The sequence below is a fragment of the Hermetia illucens genome, chromosome 3, assembly GCF_905115235.1.
Source record: "Hermetia illucens chromosome 3, iHerIll2.2.curated.20191125, whole genome shotgun sequence".
Taxonomy (NCBI): domain Eukaryota; kingdom Metazoa; phylum Arthropoda; class Insecta; order Diptera; family Stratiomyidae; genus Hermetia; species Hermetia illucens.
In genome coordinates, this window is record NC_051851.1 from 173,238,542 (window position 1) to 173,255,139 (window position 16,598).

Consider the following 16,598-nt stretch of genomic DNA (forward strand, 5'->3'; position numbering starts at 1 on the left):
AGCTGGCAAGCAAGGATCTTACCTCCTTCGGCTCTGGCTCTTCCAATGACTGATAGGTTTTAAATACTCTCCCAGGAGCGCTCTGCTTCCTAGTTCGTTGTGTCCTTTCGTCTTCGGACGAAGACTGATAGTCATCACTGAAGCAAGTCTCATGGTATTTCTTTTTTGGTAGCTTCTGTGAAGATTTCGTAGAAGTCGTTGGCTTATTGTCCTGCGGCTTGATCAGTTTCGAAATTGTTTCAGTAACCGAGCTGATAACAGATTTGCCGATTATTTTCGGAGGAACCAACTTTGATGGTTTAACTCCGCGTGAGATTTTTGGGAGATCTTGTGCTTGTTTGTTGAGTAGCTCTTGTTGGATTGCTCGGATTGATCCAGTGCGGATTGGGGGAGGAGGTCCTGTGATAGATGTTTTTCGAACGGGGATTTTATTGGGCTTCGGGGTGCTTTGCCTGGTAGATGGGGTTGAGCTCTTTTGTTTCACCACTTCCACATTAACAATTGGCGTTGCAGCGGGTGGAGCAGGGTCTTTTGATGGAGCTTTGGTTTTGGAGTTTTGGTTGGAGATAGTTTTTGAAGAAGTCGTTGATTGTCCTTGCGGTGTTTCAGATGCGCTAGTTGGAGCAATTTGCTTCTGTGATATTTGGTTTGTTTTAGTTGTCGTGGGAGCACTATCCTCGTTTTCCGATTGATCCGCGTAAGGAATTGACGATAAATCATCTGGGGAAATTGGGTGACCTTCTGACAAATTTAAGTCGTTACCGTTGAGTTGAATTTCTATATTAGCATTGGCACCAGTTTCTGACTGATTTTGTGTATCAGCTGCATCGGCTGGAGGATTTGGGTGGGTTTGAAGTGGTGGATTTTCCGGAGTAGTGGTTTCCACATTCGTTGTAGAGGGTTGAACTTCGCTCGTATGACTGTGGACAATTTCTTGGTCCTTCGGTGAAGTATTAGGTTCTGATGGTGGCGGTTGGCTGCTTGAAGTCGTTTGGGAGCTTTCACTGGATAGCCCAGTGTCTTGTGATTGAGAAGTGCCTTTTTCTGTAAGGACTTCCTGATTGGTTTGGTTGGGTGCTTGTGAAACTTGACTAGGCAACTCAAGGTTTTGAGATTGCCAGCTCTGCTTTTGCATAGAATCTTGTTGGCCAAGGGTTGGTGGGGTAGCTTCAGTGGGCTGTGGAGTAGGTTCCGCTGTAATTGTTTCGGCACTAGATTCCGAAAGAGGAAGCGGAGTAACTTCACTAATATTGACTTGAAGGTTCATATTTGTTGTTTGATCGGTCTCGGAGTTTTCAGGTATAGGTTCAGGCTGCTCAGTTTCCTGAACTACAAGTTGGGGCTCCTTAACAGCTACAAGGGTTCCCTCTGCAACGTCAGTTTTTTGAATTGTATTCTCCGTTGATTCCTCATGGTTACGCACTTGCTGGACATTTGCAGAGGGTAACTCGTCACCTCCTTCGGGTAAGGATTTTGATGGCTCTGGTTGCGTTTGCTCACCTGCTGAGATGGGTTCATTGGGGACTGACGTTTCTACATTGTGATTTGGCTCATTTGGAGTTATCTCTTCGTTTCTATTTGTTTCTTGTAAAGCTTCGGCAGCTTCTTGTTGGTTATCTGATACGGAATTCCCTTCAATTAACTCCTCGTCATTGTTCAGTTCTGCATCCACTGTATCCTGTGAAATAGGTATGTCCTCTGCTCCATCCACTTCTTCTGTTATATCATTTTCCTGTATTTCAGTTTCATCTTGCTCCTCATTTTCATTAATAGTTTCATCACCAGTCCAATCTCCTTCCTCATCATACTCTTCTCCCTCTTGTTCTTCGGTAAGCTCTTCTTCATCCAGTTCTTCGTCAAAATAGTCATCCTCTTCATCATCATCGGTCCACTCATCTGAGTATCCTTCCGAGTAATCAGATCCATCACCATCTGATACAAATGATGCGATATCTGAATTGATCTCTTCTTTCATTTGCTTGATAAGACGTTGTGTGTCCTCGACGAGGGCAGAAAGGTTCTGGGATTTGGGTGATTCTAAAGTTAAAGGCTCGTTTGATGAGGCTGATGTGTTAGGCGGGTTTTGTACTCCGGAAGAGGATGATGGAGTAGACGTGGAAGGAATCGAGAGTTTTAGTGGAGGCTCCTCTTGAGGTGGCAGCGGTGTTGCTTGCTCTGCGCTTGAGTCAATTGAGCGGGCTCCAATATCATCTGGAGGATCGGCTTCAGGGATAATAATTCCTTCCTTGCCAGTAGTAGATATCATCTCGGGCGCGTTTTCTTCAGGTCCTGATTCTACCGGAGCAGCTTTTTCAGGCGCTGTCTCTTCAAATGCTGTTTCTCCGGGTGGAGTTTCTTCAAGTGTTGTTTGTTCAGTCATTTGAATGGGCTCAGTACCGATTGTGTTTGCTTCATTTTCTACTTCTTTGCTGTCTTGGATCTCCTCATTGTCAGAGGGTAGGCTATAGAGCTCCTCTTCCGATGTCTCCTCATTGTCTTCAATTCCGCTGTAAAGTTCCTCATCTGAGTTTGTTCCTGAATTGATATTTGGGTCTGATTTGAGCTCTGACGATGTGGTTTGGTTTGAATCCATTGATGCTACCAGCTCTGACGAGGTTACTGGCGAAACCAGTGGAGGAATCGTTTGTTGATGTTGATCAGATTGGATAATTTGAATATTTTGTTCGACTGTATTCGGATTCTGTTGCACAGTGTTTTCTGCAACACTGCTAGGTCTGGGTTCGTAGGCTGCCTGTGGCTGCATTTCTGGTTTTACCGCCACTTTCTGTGTTGACTCAGTTAATATTTGTTCTGCATTTGGGCTTTGTTGGTCCTGCGTTGCTTGGTTCTGAGGGACTTGTAGAATAATAGTTGCTGTACTTATTTTTGTTGGTTTGTCTTCAGGTGGGACTGGGCTTGTAATACTGGTGGTACGACTTCGCACTGGAATTTTTGATTTTTTGGCGGAAGTCTTGATATTTGTCTTTCCCTGTGTGGATGGTCCTTTGCTATTTGCTGTCAATCCATCATTGGCGTTTCCAACAGGCTTTGGTTCAGATTTCTCTATTGGCATATCTTTGATTGCAGAGGGTCCTTGCTGACTATTTTTAATACTGGTTGATGAAGGAGCATTATTGCTTGTAGGTGGAGCATGGACTGTATGTTCAGTTGATGAAGTCTGGCTGTCAACCTTTGTTTCTAGACTTGAAGAGGAAGTAAGTTGCTCTCCGACGTTTTGTATGGGAGCTTGGGAAGGATTCATTCCTGCTACTAAAGTCGGAACCTCAGCAGTGACGGCAGTCTGTACAGGCACGAAATTGGTTGTAGAAACTTCAGATGAAGTTGCTGGAATTTCGACTTTTCTGTTATCTGCTGTCTGGTTGCTTACATTGAGGCTAGAAATAGGTTGTTTTGTTTCCTCCTGCGATTGAGTTACCTTATTTGAAGTATCTGGTAATTGTACGGACAATCCAGCAGGTTCAGGTTCAGAGTTTGACTTAGACGGTGATACCAGTTGTTCAACTGAGTGACCTTCCACAGTCTGCTGTTTTCTCTGGCCACCCCGTCCTTTTTTTGGCTGCCTAATTGGCTCTTTCTTCCTCGGGGTTTCTTTCACAGGTTGTTTCATCACATGAATATCAAGAGTCTCAGCTGTGACACTTTTGAATTCTTCCAGTTTATTTTCTTCGAAAACAACTTGTACATCATTCGTCGGCTCATATTTAAATTCATCAACATTACCGGCTTCCACTAAAACCGTGGGAGAGGCTTCACGAACGCTTGTGTATTTCAGATTTGGGGTAATTATGACATCCATGATGTATTCGTCTTGACTAATTGGAGGTGCCGGTGGTTCTGGTGGCTCAGATGGTTCTGGGTCTTGCTGGACTATTTCGATTATATCTTCGTTGTCCTCTTGAAGTTCCTTCTCAACTTGCTCTACCAGATCGGGTATGATATCCTGAATATGCTTCGAAACAAAATTCTTAATACTGATGTCTTCCCTGTTGCTCTTATTGGTCTTTTGTGAGTGAACTATTGGGCTCTTTGCAACGATCCTATCAAGACTTGGGAACTCTAAATCCGCTGATTCAGGGCGAGATGTTTGACGGGACAGGAGGTTGCCAAGCATGTTCTCAATATTTTTGAGCATGTCTTCGTTTTGTCTTGCTTGGTTAAGCTCCATATTTCCAATGAGTGTTTCGATGTCTTTCAAGAGGTTTTGGTTGCTTGTGTATTGTGAGCTTCGTCCGCTTCCAGCTGGTTCTTGGAAATTATCCTTGTTTTCTGAACTGAATGTTGATAGACTAGTGAGTGATGCAAAGTTGGACGGTGACAACTTCATTGTTTGCTCGCCTAAATGTGGCAATCTGATACTGTCTGCATTGGCGTTTAAGAACTCCTGAATTGATGGATTAATCTCTGTAAAGGGAAGACAAATTTACGGATATTTTTTATGGAAGCAAAGGACAAACCTGCGATTCTAGTCAAAATTTGTTTGAAGCGTTAAGTATGACGCGTGACTAGAGTGTGGCTCAATATTGTAGGCTTTGGAAAACGCTAGTCATTTGTCGAACTTAGCACATTTCATATCCGATTTATCTATTTACATTGTCAGTTTTGGACCCCATACTTACCATTTCTGCCGGTTCAATCTCCGTTGCACATTTTTGGTACATTAAAGGTCATTTGGAAATTCGGGGGTACTTTATTTCTGCGGGGATTTATTACAAGAGATATATGGTTTCCAGGTCTTTTTTTCTTGGAACATTTAGGTTCTCGGAGCATCAATCTCAGAAACTGGTTTACTTTCAGGAAGGGACAAATTTGTTGGGAGATACACCAACATTTAGATGGGCAGAATAGTTAGGGAACCATTTGAGACGTCTGTATATTTGGTAACATTTAAAAAGACTTGGTTCTGTCATTTTCCTATTTTATTATTTTTCAAAAAAACACTTGTTGCAAAACATAAAAGAAACAAATAACAAAACACGCAAAGCAAAAACAAAGAATAATTCATAGTAGATTGGCGTTAGCGTCTAGTCCTTCGTGTTTCTACCATACATCAATCAGCAATTATCAATACTAACCAAATTTCGTTGTTTCATCCTCTGTTCCCAAGCCCAGTGGATTTCCACTTTCGTTTTCAACTCCCGTCGGTGGTCCCCAGATTCTCATGAGAAATGGTTTCAATTGACTTTTCCCTAAATCAATTAATGCTAACTCGAGATTACCATGATGTGCAGTCAGAGCTGTTACGATGTCCTCCCTCGAATAGTTTCCACGATCGGCAATATCACGATACTTCTTTTGACGCTGCTCAATACATTCGGTCACGGCATGCCAGACATTTCCTTTGTGGATTCGCAAGGCCTCTCGGGCTTCTATGGATGAGATGGTACCAATGGTGTTTTCCTTGCGTTCTTGACCGTATTTTGTTGCCAGGGTTTGGACGGTCTGTATGAGCTTGGACCAGTTTTCACGGAGCCAAGTGATAGGATGGAGATCACCGCAATGCTTGAGGGCGGCTTGAAGCTCCTCGGCGGTGTATTTGTAATGTTCAGCTTCCTGGGAAGAATGAAGAATAGGAGTTCAAAAAATCGGTCTGGAACTATACAAGTTCACTTACCCGCAAAAGGAGGGCTAGTTCCATTTCTGAGCTTCTTAGGTTTGTAGTTGAGTCCTTTCGACGTGAGACATAGGAATCGAATTGTGGCTCATTGTAATTCTGTGGAAAAAAGGAAGAATATATTTCATAATCTTCTCGGCTTTTCAAATCAGTTCGCCTATGGGTCTTGAGTTATCAGGATATCTTGCCCAGAAAATATCTAGTCAAGTGACTTTGTCAGCAATCAGAATTAGTTATAGATTGATGGTAGGGGGTCTTGAGTTTTGGACACAGCCAGAAGTCACACGGAGCTAGGTCAGAAGAATAGGGGGCGGGGATTGGGGAAGGTTTGTCATCGAGTTTTTGGCAAAAAATTCACGAATGTGGAGCGCGCGTTGTGGGGGAAAAACCACTCGCCTGTTGCCCACAATTCTGAACTCATCCGACGAATCTTTTGGCGTAAAGTTCTCAGGGTTTGGAGGTGTCGAAAACGATTGATTGTCCCGCCTTGTGGGAGGAATTGATAATGGATAACCCCTTCGAGTCGAAGAAAAAAATGAGCGTTACTTTAGCGGTTGATCGCACCTGGCGAGCTTTTTTTGGTCTTGGTGAATTTTTTGATTTCCACTGGGATGATTGCACCTTGGTTTCCATTGGGTAGCCATAAACCAAACACCCATCTTGATAATGGTGGTTTTCCAGAAGGTTCCATTAGCATTGGTCATTTCCAAGGGCTTCTGACAAACCTCCAGGCGATGCGCTTTTTGATCTTCAGATCTTTTCATTTCCAATTTTTGGGTCAACATCTCCTGATATGACTCAAATGAGATGTCACACTCCTCTGCCACCTCTCAAATCGTCAAACGACGATTGGAATACACAATCTCACGGGTTGCCAACGATCCTTTACGGGTCGCTTATGATACGGGGAGTGGTGTCCCTGAAGTGCCGGAGCAAGTAGTTCTGACTCCCTAGCTGGCATAATACCTGCGTCCTAGGTAGTAATCTTGAGAAAGCTTCTCGATGAAGAACGAACTGCTAATGACCGTTATAGCCGTTGAAAACTCTTTGTCGATGGGGTGATGTGAAGGTACCTCTGCCAAGGTGGTAGTTGTGGCGTGTATTAGGAGTCAGCCCCTTCGGGTAGTGTGTATTGAACTGGTATTAGTAGATCGCGTTGTCCTGAGTGAGCGTTGATTCATCCGTGAGTTCCGGGGTTAAGTAAATCGTAGGTCAGGCCTCAGGGAACTGGGGTGGGGGCTTTATCCCCGAGGGTATACCGGTTCCTGACTGTTGCGGCCCGCTCCCTTGCGCATGATGCGCTAGTAGAAAACTTAAATGGCGAACAAAAGCAAAACGAACGAGGAGATAGTGGAAATGGAGGGGGAGCTAGCTGCGTTGATACACATCACGAAAATGCGTCGCTCGCCTCAGCGCCCACTGAAGGGGACAGCAAGAGCTGAAATTTCTGACGAGAGATCGTGATATGCAGACGGAGAAGAGGACTCCCAAAGTGATGCGGCATCTGCAACGGAGACAGGAACCCAGACGGTACCACGCAGTGCTATAGTCGCGGAAAGAGGCACAGTGGAAACTCCTGAAAGCAACCAAATGGTTTCGAATGTAAGCCTAGTGGGAGGGCTGCCGACTAGTCTGGCGGAAGTTGAAGAGGAAAGTCTTATTAAGAAATGCGCGGCAGTTGTGAAACGCATGCGATCTGCGACGTCTCCAGAAAAACGTCTGCAAAGGGAAGAAAAACGCTGCTGTATACAATTTCATATTACAGGGGAACATGGAGAGTAAGAGAAAAAAAATCTACGAGTGCCAAACGGATCGTAGACAGCCCATTGCAGAGTGAACTGGGGAAAAACGAAAATAGGAAGGGGTATCTGAAGGAGACTTCACTCAGGTATTCTCCAGGTCTCAAAACAAGAAGACGAAGAGGCACAAGAGACCGCAACAGGGCACGGCATCAGAAAAACTTGTGCTTAAAATTAAGGCTGACACGAAGGACGGAGCACCAAAAGAAAAGATGGGGAGACGAAAGAGGACCAGACCGCCAGCTCTGCTTATTAAATCGACGGAAAACAAGACTTTTGCGGCAGTGCATAGTGAAATCCGTTACAAGATCATACCCGAAGATAGCGGAGCAGAAGTGTCTTCCATTCGTAAAACGAAGGTGGTGGAGTCCTAGTCGAACTAGGCCCGGGGACAACAAACAAAGTTACATTCTGTGAAACAGTCAAGGGGCTTTTCGGAGAAAATGCTTTGGTTTCCAGTCTGGAACCCACGTGTTCTCTGGAAATCCGAGACCTTGACTGCCTCACAGAAAAGAACGAGGTAGAAAAGGCCATCAAGCGCGAATGTCCGGAGCTAACCAACGTCCAGATTGGTATCACTTTTGCGAACTCCCGAGGTCAAAAACTCGCTGTGGTGGAAGTTGCCGAGCAATACGCGAGGAAGCTTCTAAACAGCGGGAAATGGTTGGGTAGTGTGTAGGATACGAATCCGGGCCATCCCAATCAAATGTTACAGATGTTTGGATTATGGGCACACATCTGCAACCTGTCGGAGACCTGACAGAAGGGTAACATGCCGTAAATGCGGTCAGTAAGGCTATAAAGCGAACACCTGCAATGAAGAGGAAAGTTGCATTCTATGCGTCTGATGACAATGTTGCTCACACTGTGGGCTCGGGGTGGTGTCCAGTCTTCAGAGCAGAACTAGAAAGAGTTGCATCCTACAAATCAATATGCACCGAAGTGCAACCGCTCACGAGTTGATTTAGTGGTCATTAGTGAGCAGTAGCGAAATTAGGACCCAGTTTCATGGCACCCTTACATATTACGTACCGTTGTCATCTGGGTTCGGTACGGCGCCCTCCTTAGGGTTCTTGCCCTAGGTCGAGGGGATGGCTTTATCTGGATTCGTAGTTTTTCAGTGTCTATCTTACGTCGAATGATATTGGAGTTTTAACGCAGGCTTGATGTTTCGAAGGACGCTATCTTCGCCACGGATGGGCGGATCCTGATCGGCGGTGACTTCATTCGCCGGACATTTGAATGGGGCATGCCTCACTCAGACTCCAGAGGAAACGGAATTCTCGAAATAGCGCCGAGAAGCAGACCCATCTCAACGTTCTGGTTCCAGGCTGTGAGGGAAGCATTCCGGACGTAACTTTCGGGTCGGAATCACTGATGTCGCTCGTGGACGGGTAGTGAGTTTTGGAAGACTTCTCGACAAGCGACCATCAATACATTGCCTAGTGGAAACAAACTCTTGGTGTGTGCCACCCCGGCCCCCATTCGTTGCAAACATGAACACCGGATGGTTTGTCGAAAACCTTGGAACAGGCGGGGCCGCGCTAGAGGATACTCTTGGCGGTTGCGGCGCTGCAGCTGACACTGTCGTAAATTCAGTTACGAACCTGATAACGACGGCCTGCGGAGCTGAGGTGAATGTAGATCTGTAGAGACTCGGTTACAATCTGGCAATCCGAAAAATTGGAGCTCTGCAGAAACCGTGTTCACTGGAGAGCTGGAACAGGCAGTCTTCTATATGAAAAACAAGAAGGTGGCAGGACTCAATGGTATCCCAACAGCTCCCATCCCAATCCTAGGCAGCTACGACCTGTTGCTTGAACATCGACCAGACCTACTGTTCGACGCATGCAACGCTTCCCTGCTCCTCGGAAGATGGCGAGGTTTGCGCTGATCAGCAAAGGGAAAGGCAACCCCGCGTTGCCGCCTTCATAGCGTCCACTTTGTATATTTGACACTGCTGGAAAAGTACTCGAAAAGCTCATCAGTAGTAGACTCGTTGAAGCGATACACGATGCCGAAGACTTATCTCCACGGCTGTTCGCTTTTAGAGTAGGGATATCCACAGTTGATGCAGTCATGGAAGTCGTGGATGCCGTGGGGAAGAGGCTGCGCGGGAAGCTGAATGACTCAACAGGCCTGCAAACCCCGAAAAGAAATTATCAGAGGAAGATTAGACCGGAGGTGATTTTCATTTCCAAACGAGGCGAAGGGTCATACGCCGAGATTCTCAGGAAAGTGAAGGCAGACCCCGAACTCACCAATTTGGGAGACAACGTCAGCCGCATTAGGCGGTACCAGAAGGAAGATCTTATGTTGGAACTTAAGAAATCCAAGGATGTTACCGCGGACAATTTCTAAAGCAAATTGGGAAGACTTTAGGGCAGGAAGCCGACATAAGAGCTAGCAGGCCGGAGATATCTATCATCTGCAAAGATATAGATGAAATCACGACGAAGGAGGAGGTTCGCGAAGCGTTGGAGAAACAGTTCGATCTTGCTGGACTACAAGAGTCAGTGGTGAAAACGCTAAGGAAAGCCTATGGGGGAACACAAACCGCCATCATCAGCCTACCAGTGGAGAACGCACTCAAACTGTTAGCAGCAGGGAGAGTGAGAATAGGCTGGGTTATGTGTCGCCCTAGGGAACAGGTGGCGTTAAAACGGTGCTTTAGATGCCTTGGCTTTGGTCACATTGCGAAGGCATGCACTAGCCCAAATGACAGGTCAAAGCAATGCAGGAGATGCGGAGTGGAAGGCCATACCAGCAAGGACTGCGGAGCTGACCCAAATTGTCTACTGTGCAAAGGAAAGGAGGGTGTGGACCATCGGCACATTGCAGGCAGCAGCAGGTGCCCGGAATACAGGAGAGCCCTTAGCACAAATCGCAGATGAGGTTGATACAAATCAACCTCAACCACTGCGAGGCGGCGCAGGATCTACTCGCGCAAACCATCCGCGAGAAAAACATCGATGTGGCCATACTAAGTGAACCATGCCGAAACCACGATGGCAGCGTTTGGGTCAAAGACCAAACGGGCCAAGCAGCGCTGTGGTCTTGTGGAGAACAAGCCTTCCAGGAAATAATGGAGCACCCGGAGGAGGGCTTCATCAGAGCGAAGGTGAAGGGCATCCACATCTACAGCTGCTATGCTCCACCCAGCGCTACACTCGTCGAGTATGAGCGGATGCTTGCCGCTCTTGTTTTGGATGCAAGAGGACGTTGGCCGATCATAATAGGAGGCGATTTCAATGCGTGGGCTCTTGAATGGGACAGCCGGATAACTAATGTCAGGGGACGTGTTCTCCTCGAAGCATTCGCGGAGCTGAATGTGGTACTGCCAAATGTTGGGTCTTCGTACACTTTCCGGGGAAGGGGCCTGGGGTCTATAGTGGACCTGACATACGTGAGTGCCACTTTAGCCAGTAGAATCGCTTGGCATGTCAGTGAGGACTATACTCACAGCGACCACCAGGCAATCTGCATAGAGATCAAGGGCGGATCGAGCTCGAAAAAGAGTTTTCGCAGAATGCCGGGTGTTATGCTTGGCTGGACAGTGAAAGCTTTCGAAGGGGACACGTTTTCCGCGGTGCTCAAATCCGACATATCCCTGAATGGTACGGCTGGAGAGAAACCCACCCAGATCACTCGATGGGTGACGGAAGCATGCGATGCTACTATGCCCAGAAGGAGATTGCTCCCCAGTAGGCAACCCAACTACTGGTGGAACAACGAAATCGCAAGTTTGCGAGCCGCATGTTTTCGGGCAAGGAGGCTTTGCCAGAGGCTTAGGGGAAAACCCGGTGGCGACGGTCGACAGGAGGCACACAAGCAAAAAGAACTGCTTCAAACAGCTGTGCGACCATGCCGACATAAACCCTTGGGGCGAGGCTTACAGAGTGGTGATGAAAAGGCTGCGGAAATCACCCCAGGTGACCTGTCCGCGCCTCTTGAAACAGATTGTTATCACTCTGTTCCCTCACCACGAAAATAGGGGAAGGCAAATTTTTGTCCAGCATAATACCGCCTGTAACTGTGGAGGAGCTGCGGAAAATATGTGGTAGGTTCGGTGATAACAAGGCCCCAGGTTTGGATGGCACCCCCAACCGAGCTTTGAAACTGGCAGTGAAGACTAGGCCCGACCTTTTCGTCAACACCTTCGAGGCGTGCCTAAAAGAAGGAATATTCCCTGCCCAGTGGAAAAAGCAAAAGTTGGTGTTGCTTCCGAACCCTGGCAAGCCACCTGGAAACCCATCGTCGCATCGTCCTATCTGCCTGTTGAATACAATGGGGAAGATGATGGAGAGAGTCATCTACAACAGACTCCTGCCCATCGTCGAAGCCAGCAATGGTTTGTCGGAACGCCAGTTTGGTTTCCCGCCCACTCTACGGTGGACGCAATTGGCATGGTGGTAAACCTGGCAAAAGGTGCACTGATTTCTGGCGGCTGCTGTGCCGTGGTGGCGTTGAATGTGAAAAACGCATTCAACTCGGCCAACTGGAATAGAATTAAAGGGGCGTTGGCTGACATAGGTGTCCCCGGATACTTAGCGAATTTGGTGGAAAACTACCTCTCAGAGAGGACTGTCTGGTACGGGACGGATGAGGGCCCCGAAGAGTACATTGTCACAGTCGGGGTACCACAGGGATCGGTACTTGGTCCCCTGTTGTGGAATATCATGTATAATGGGGTGCTTGCTCTTCCCGTCCAAGAGGGGACTACGATTGTCGGTTTTGCTGATGACCCAGCTGTGGTTGTTGCAGCAAAACACCCAGAACATGTGGAGGTTTACGCAACGGAAACAGTGAGAGCGGTAAAGTCCTGGCTAGAAAAGGCCGGGCTGACCTTGGCGGACGCGAAAACGGAAGCGGTCTTAATAACGAACCGCAGAAAAACTAGCACTGTAAAAGTGGAGGTCGGTGGACATACGGTCGTATCAAAGCCGGCTATTAAATACCTGGCGTAATAATTGACACCAAATTGAGTTTTAGGGAACACCTAGAGTATGCATGCCAAAAGGCATCCAGTGCCACCACGGCACTTGCAAAAATGTTGCCAAATATTGGTGCACCGAAACATTGCCGGAGGTTGGTGCTAGCCGGAGTGGTGCGCTCCATCCTGCTCTACTCGTCGCCTGTGTGGGCAGAGGCGCTTGCAAACTCTCAGAGACGGAAGCAGGTGAACTCGGTTTACCGGCGGATGGCTTTGAGGGTTTGCAGTGCTTTTAGAACCACATCAGATGAGTCAGTATTGGTGGTGGCAGGCATGATCGCGGTTGACATTCTGGCCAAAGAAATGAGTGTCCTGTACAATGCAAGAGGTATGGAGGGGCATGCACAGCGTAGACATGCGGCAAGGTCAGAGTCGCTTGATCTTTGGCAACGCAGATGGGACTAGTCTACGAAAGGTCGGTGGACGCACAGGCTCATTCCCAACACTAGGGTGTGGCTTGAGCGAAAACATGGGGAGATCAACTACCACATTACCCAATTCCTCACGGGACACGGTGATTGTTACAGGCAGTATCTGCACCGCTTTGGGTTGGATGATTCTCCGAACTGTCCCAGATGCGATGGCATACCGGAGGATCCAGAGCATGTGATGTTTCACTGCCCACGATTTGCGATGGAGAGAAGGAGCTTAAACCAGGTGCTGGGCAGGAGCGGGACCCCGGAGAGCTTGGTTACTGAGATGCTGGAGTCTGAGGAGAAGTGGCTTGCGGTTGGCTCCGCAATCATCGAAATGCAGGAGTTGCTGAAGGAACAAAGAAGGAGGAAAGCCGCAAACAGGAGAAGGATGAGTGCCTAAGAGCAAACCTACTCCGCGAAGTAATACCTCAATGGTGGTCCCGCGGGGCTGGGACTGGAGAGACCTGGGGTGGTTTTTAGTGGGTGTGAATCCCACACGCGCCCGCTGTTGTTCCGCCGTTCGGGCGGCGGAGCTGCGGCGGACGTGTCTTTCTAAGATTTTCCACCTCCGTGTACGCACAAAAAAAAAAAAAAAAAAAAAAATACAGAGCCATCTTCAGATCGCCCAGTATGCTTCGTGGATACGACGGGAAAAGTCCTATATGGTTGCTATTCACTCCTTGGTTGGGCATAGCATATCCACCACACCTACGTGCGATCGCTTACAGTCCGTTGAAATGCACTTCAACTCCTTTCAAGACATCCCGAGACGCTGGCACTTATTTTCTACTGTTCTACGCCAAGTGCTCTTGGGGTGACCCAGTCGTCGAGCTTCTTGAGAGAATGGTTTCCACTGCAAAGTATAGTCAGCACTGGAATTGTTGCCTCTCCTTAATGTGTTACCTATCAACTGCCACTTCTGCGTTCGTGGATGGGTGCCAGCCCAGTACGTCGACTAAGTTCTTTGTTTGGACTAGTTTGATAAGGATAAATCTAGAAAATACAGGAGTTGGGGGGGTCCCAAATCGAACGAATGTGGAAATGTACGTTCTGCGAAGAGAAACAAAGCGCACGTGTAGACCACATTGCGGTAGCAGTACATACCTGGTGTTTTTTGAAAGGACACTGAATTCTGTTTGAATTGACAGAATCAACCTCGACTATCCCGATATATACGAAACGGGAGCAGAGACTGCGATAAAAAGTGAATCTTCCTAAATTTCCAGGATGGTTCTTTGGGCTAAATATGTAGCAGCTATGGTGGCAATCTGGGACAAGAGAAAATACCGTGTATGGTTGATGCTAGCCAAAATCAATGGAGTCTTCGTATATAACTGCTACGCTTCTCCCAGCCCAACAGCGGTAGATATCGAACATATGCTAACAACCTTGTTTGCTTCTAAAAGTAATATCGAGTAATCGAACCCTAGAAATGATAGTTGAGATTTAAATGTCCCCTGGTATGAAAAACGGAGCAGCAGATCGACAAATGCGGACCTACACATAATATTCGTCAAGGCTGGAAGCACGCCAAAATTATCTGCAATTAACGTGGATTGACATTTTAATGAAGGATAGACTCACTGTGACCATTAGGCAAACCTGTGGTTTAGAAAAGAAGTGGGGAGGACGATTTTTTTATATAAAAAGGCAAAAGAGTTGTGGATAAAACGAAAGGGCCTTCATTGGGAATGCGTTCGTGGTGGATGCTGCCAGCTGGACAGGATCTGTAATGCAGGCTGATAGAGATTAAAGATAGGTGTTCGAAGTATGTGATTCCTCTATGCAAAACCGGCGAGCCTTCTCAATAAGCAGTCAAATTATTGATGGAATGGGAAATTTGCACCTCTCTGGGCGAGAAAGCTTCGTCAGCGGGTCATAGGGAATCACGGAGAAAATGAGCAGGAACGTAGGACGCTCTGAGCTAAACTTAAGCAAGTCATAAAGCGAATCGAGAAAGAGTTCAGAAGAGAACATGTGTGAGAAAGGAAGTTAGGGTGGTGATGAAGAAATTAAAAGGACAAAGGTTGTTACGAATAACCTGCCAGAGATATCTAAGAAAATCATCACCGAGGAAAGGCGTAGTCTCTGAGCACGTTAGTGGATGTGATGCTACTCACTGCAGTTGAATAGGATCTAGAAGAAATTTGCGGAATGAATGGCAACAGCAAGGCACCCAGCTTAAGTTGGTTAGTTAACTAGAAGCAGAAGCACCTTCAGGGCATACATGGTTGAAGGAATACTACTAAGCGTGCATTGAACTATTTATTTTTGATTTTTCCTTTTAAAACAAAGAGTGCCTCACTACTGACAGAAAGGCTTTAAGACAATCGAGGCGATACAAACAATATGTCTAGTGAAAGGTGCCAATATGGTCCCTCGTGAAGTAGCGTAATATTGGTAGTGAAATGGTGACGAAGTTGAACTAGAAGATCAGCGACCTTCAGGTAGACTAATTACTGTGGACACCACAACTTTATGCATCGCTGTTGAGGTCAACCCATCGCACCGGCAGGGTTTCTGCTGAACTCGGTATCCCTCAAACGTCAATTATTCACACTGCTGGGATAATTAGCAAATGTTATAGTGTCTCATGACATAACAGGAAAGCAGATTCAACTGTGTCCACACATGTCGAACATTGCCGGGAAACACGCGTGACGATCGCGGCTGCGAAAGGTTTGGAGGATGATGCCCAACATAAGTGAGCAAAGGCACAGTAATAGACCACCCATAACCGGTCCAGCACATACCATCCTGCTGAATGTAGCACTGGTTTCGGCGGATGCATTAGCCATGGAAACAAATCGCAAGAAGGTAAACTTGAAGTTTCTGTTGCGACTTCAGAACCACGTCACAGGAGTTTCTCTACGTTATAGGAAGTATGGCTACAATCAATCTTCTCGTGAAGAAAATGAACTGCTTGCACCAGACCTGCACCTGAATCTACCAAAGTTCTCTGAAGTGTAGTAAGGGAAGTGACCTTCACGGTCCATGGGAGGAGCCTTCAAAGAGCCGGTGGATCCATAAAATCATTTTTTTATCAATGAGGGGCTTGGAAAATGGCATGGCGAAGGGAATTACCAGCTGACCTAATTTCTTAGGGGAGGTCGGGGGAGGAGGTGTTTGAACTTGGTCTTCCAAAGTCTCCTGAACATGCACTATTCTATTGGGAAAGGTTCCAAGAGGGGAGAGACTTTGTATCATACGCTAAATACGGTGGTTGGTCCGGAGGAGATGCGTAAGTCTGCTCATCTGCAGACGTATCTTTCAAGATTTCCTCGCGTTAGAGAGGATCATTTGGCATGCTAATGGGGGCCTCACCTACAGTCACCAACAAATAATTTGTACGCAGATCAAGGGTGCGCCGTATGTCAAAAAGAGAGTTTTCAACATGCTAAGTAGGTTTTTTGGTTGTATCGCGAAAGTTTGGGAAATAGACAATGTTTCCGAATCCACGGTTCGGTTAATCCACGTTTATTTTCAGACCCATTTCGTTCGTTGCCTCACCAAGCTTCGTTGGTATTGACTTTTGAACGTGTCATCATCTTTGACATAAGCCACTATCTGGGATGGCTAATAAAGTAGTGGGCCATTTAAATCTGCTCGCTTTTCACGGATAACAGTATGGTGTTAATTAGTATTGGGATTGGCATAATTGTTGCGAATTATCTTTAACAGATACCTTTCTTGCATAGGACCATCAATTGACCCAGTGAGCACCTCGTCTTAGTGAGGGTACGACAAGGTTCAGTATT

General features: G+C 46.8%; 1 protein-coding gene across 7 annotated transcripts in view; it reads right to left on the minus strand.

Moving 5' to 3' along the window:
• LOC119652582 (E3 ubiquitin-protein ligase lubel) overlaps positions 1-16,598 on the minus strand; it is a 79,876-nt gene that overhangs the window by 19,788 nt on the left and 43,490 nt on the right. For 6 of the 7 annotated variants that reach the window (XR_005249564.1, XM_038056799.1, XM_038056802.1 and 3 more), the window contains 3 exons: positions 5,633-5,731; positions 5,094-5,571; positions 23-4,422 (listed from right to left, as the gene is read on the minus strand). Coding sequence is in view for 6 of the 7 variants with exons in the window: in XM_038056799.1 (XP_037912727.1) it covers positions 23-4,422; positions 5,094-5,571; positions 5,633-5,731 (4,977 nt within the window). In the remaining variant the exon portion in view is untranslated. The remainder of the gene's footprint in view (positions 1-22; positions 4,423-5,093; positions 5,572-5,632; positions 5,732-16,598) is intronic. The other variant, XM_038056803.1, reaches the window with a different exon arrangement.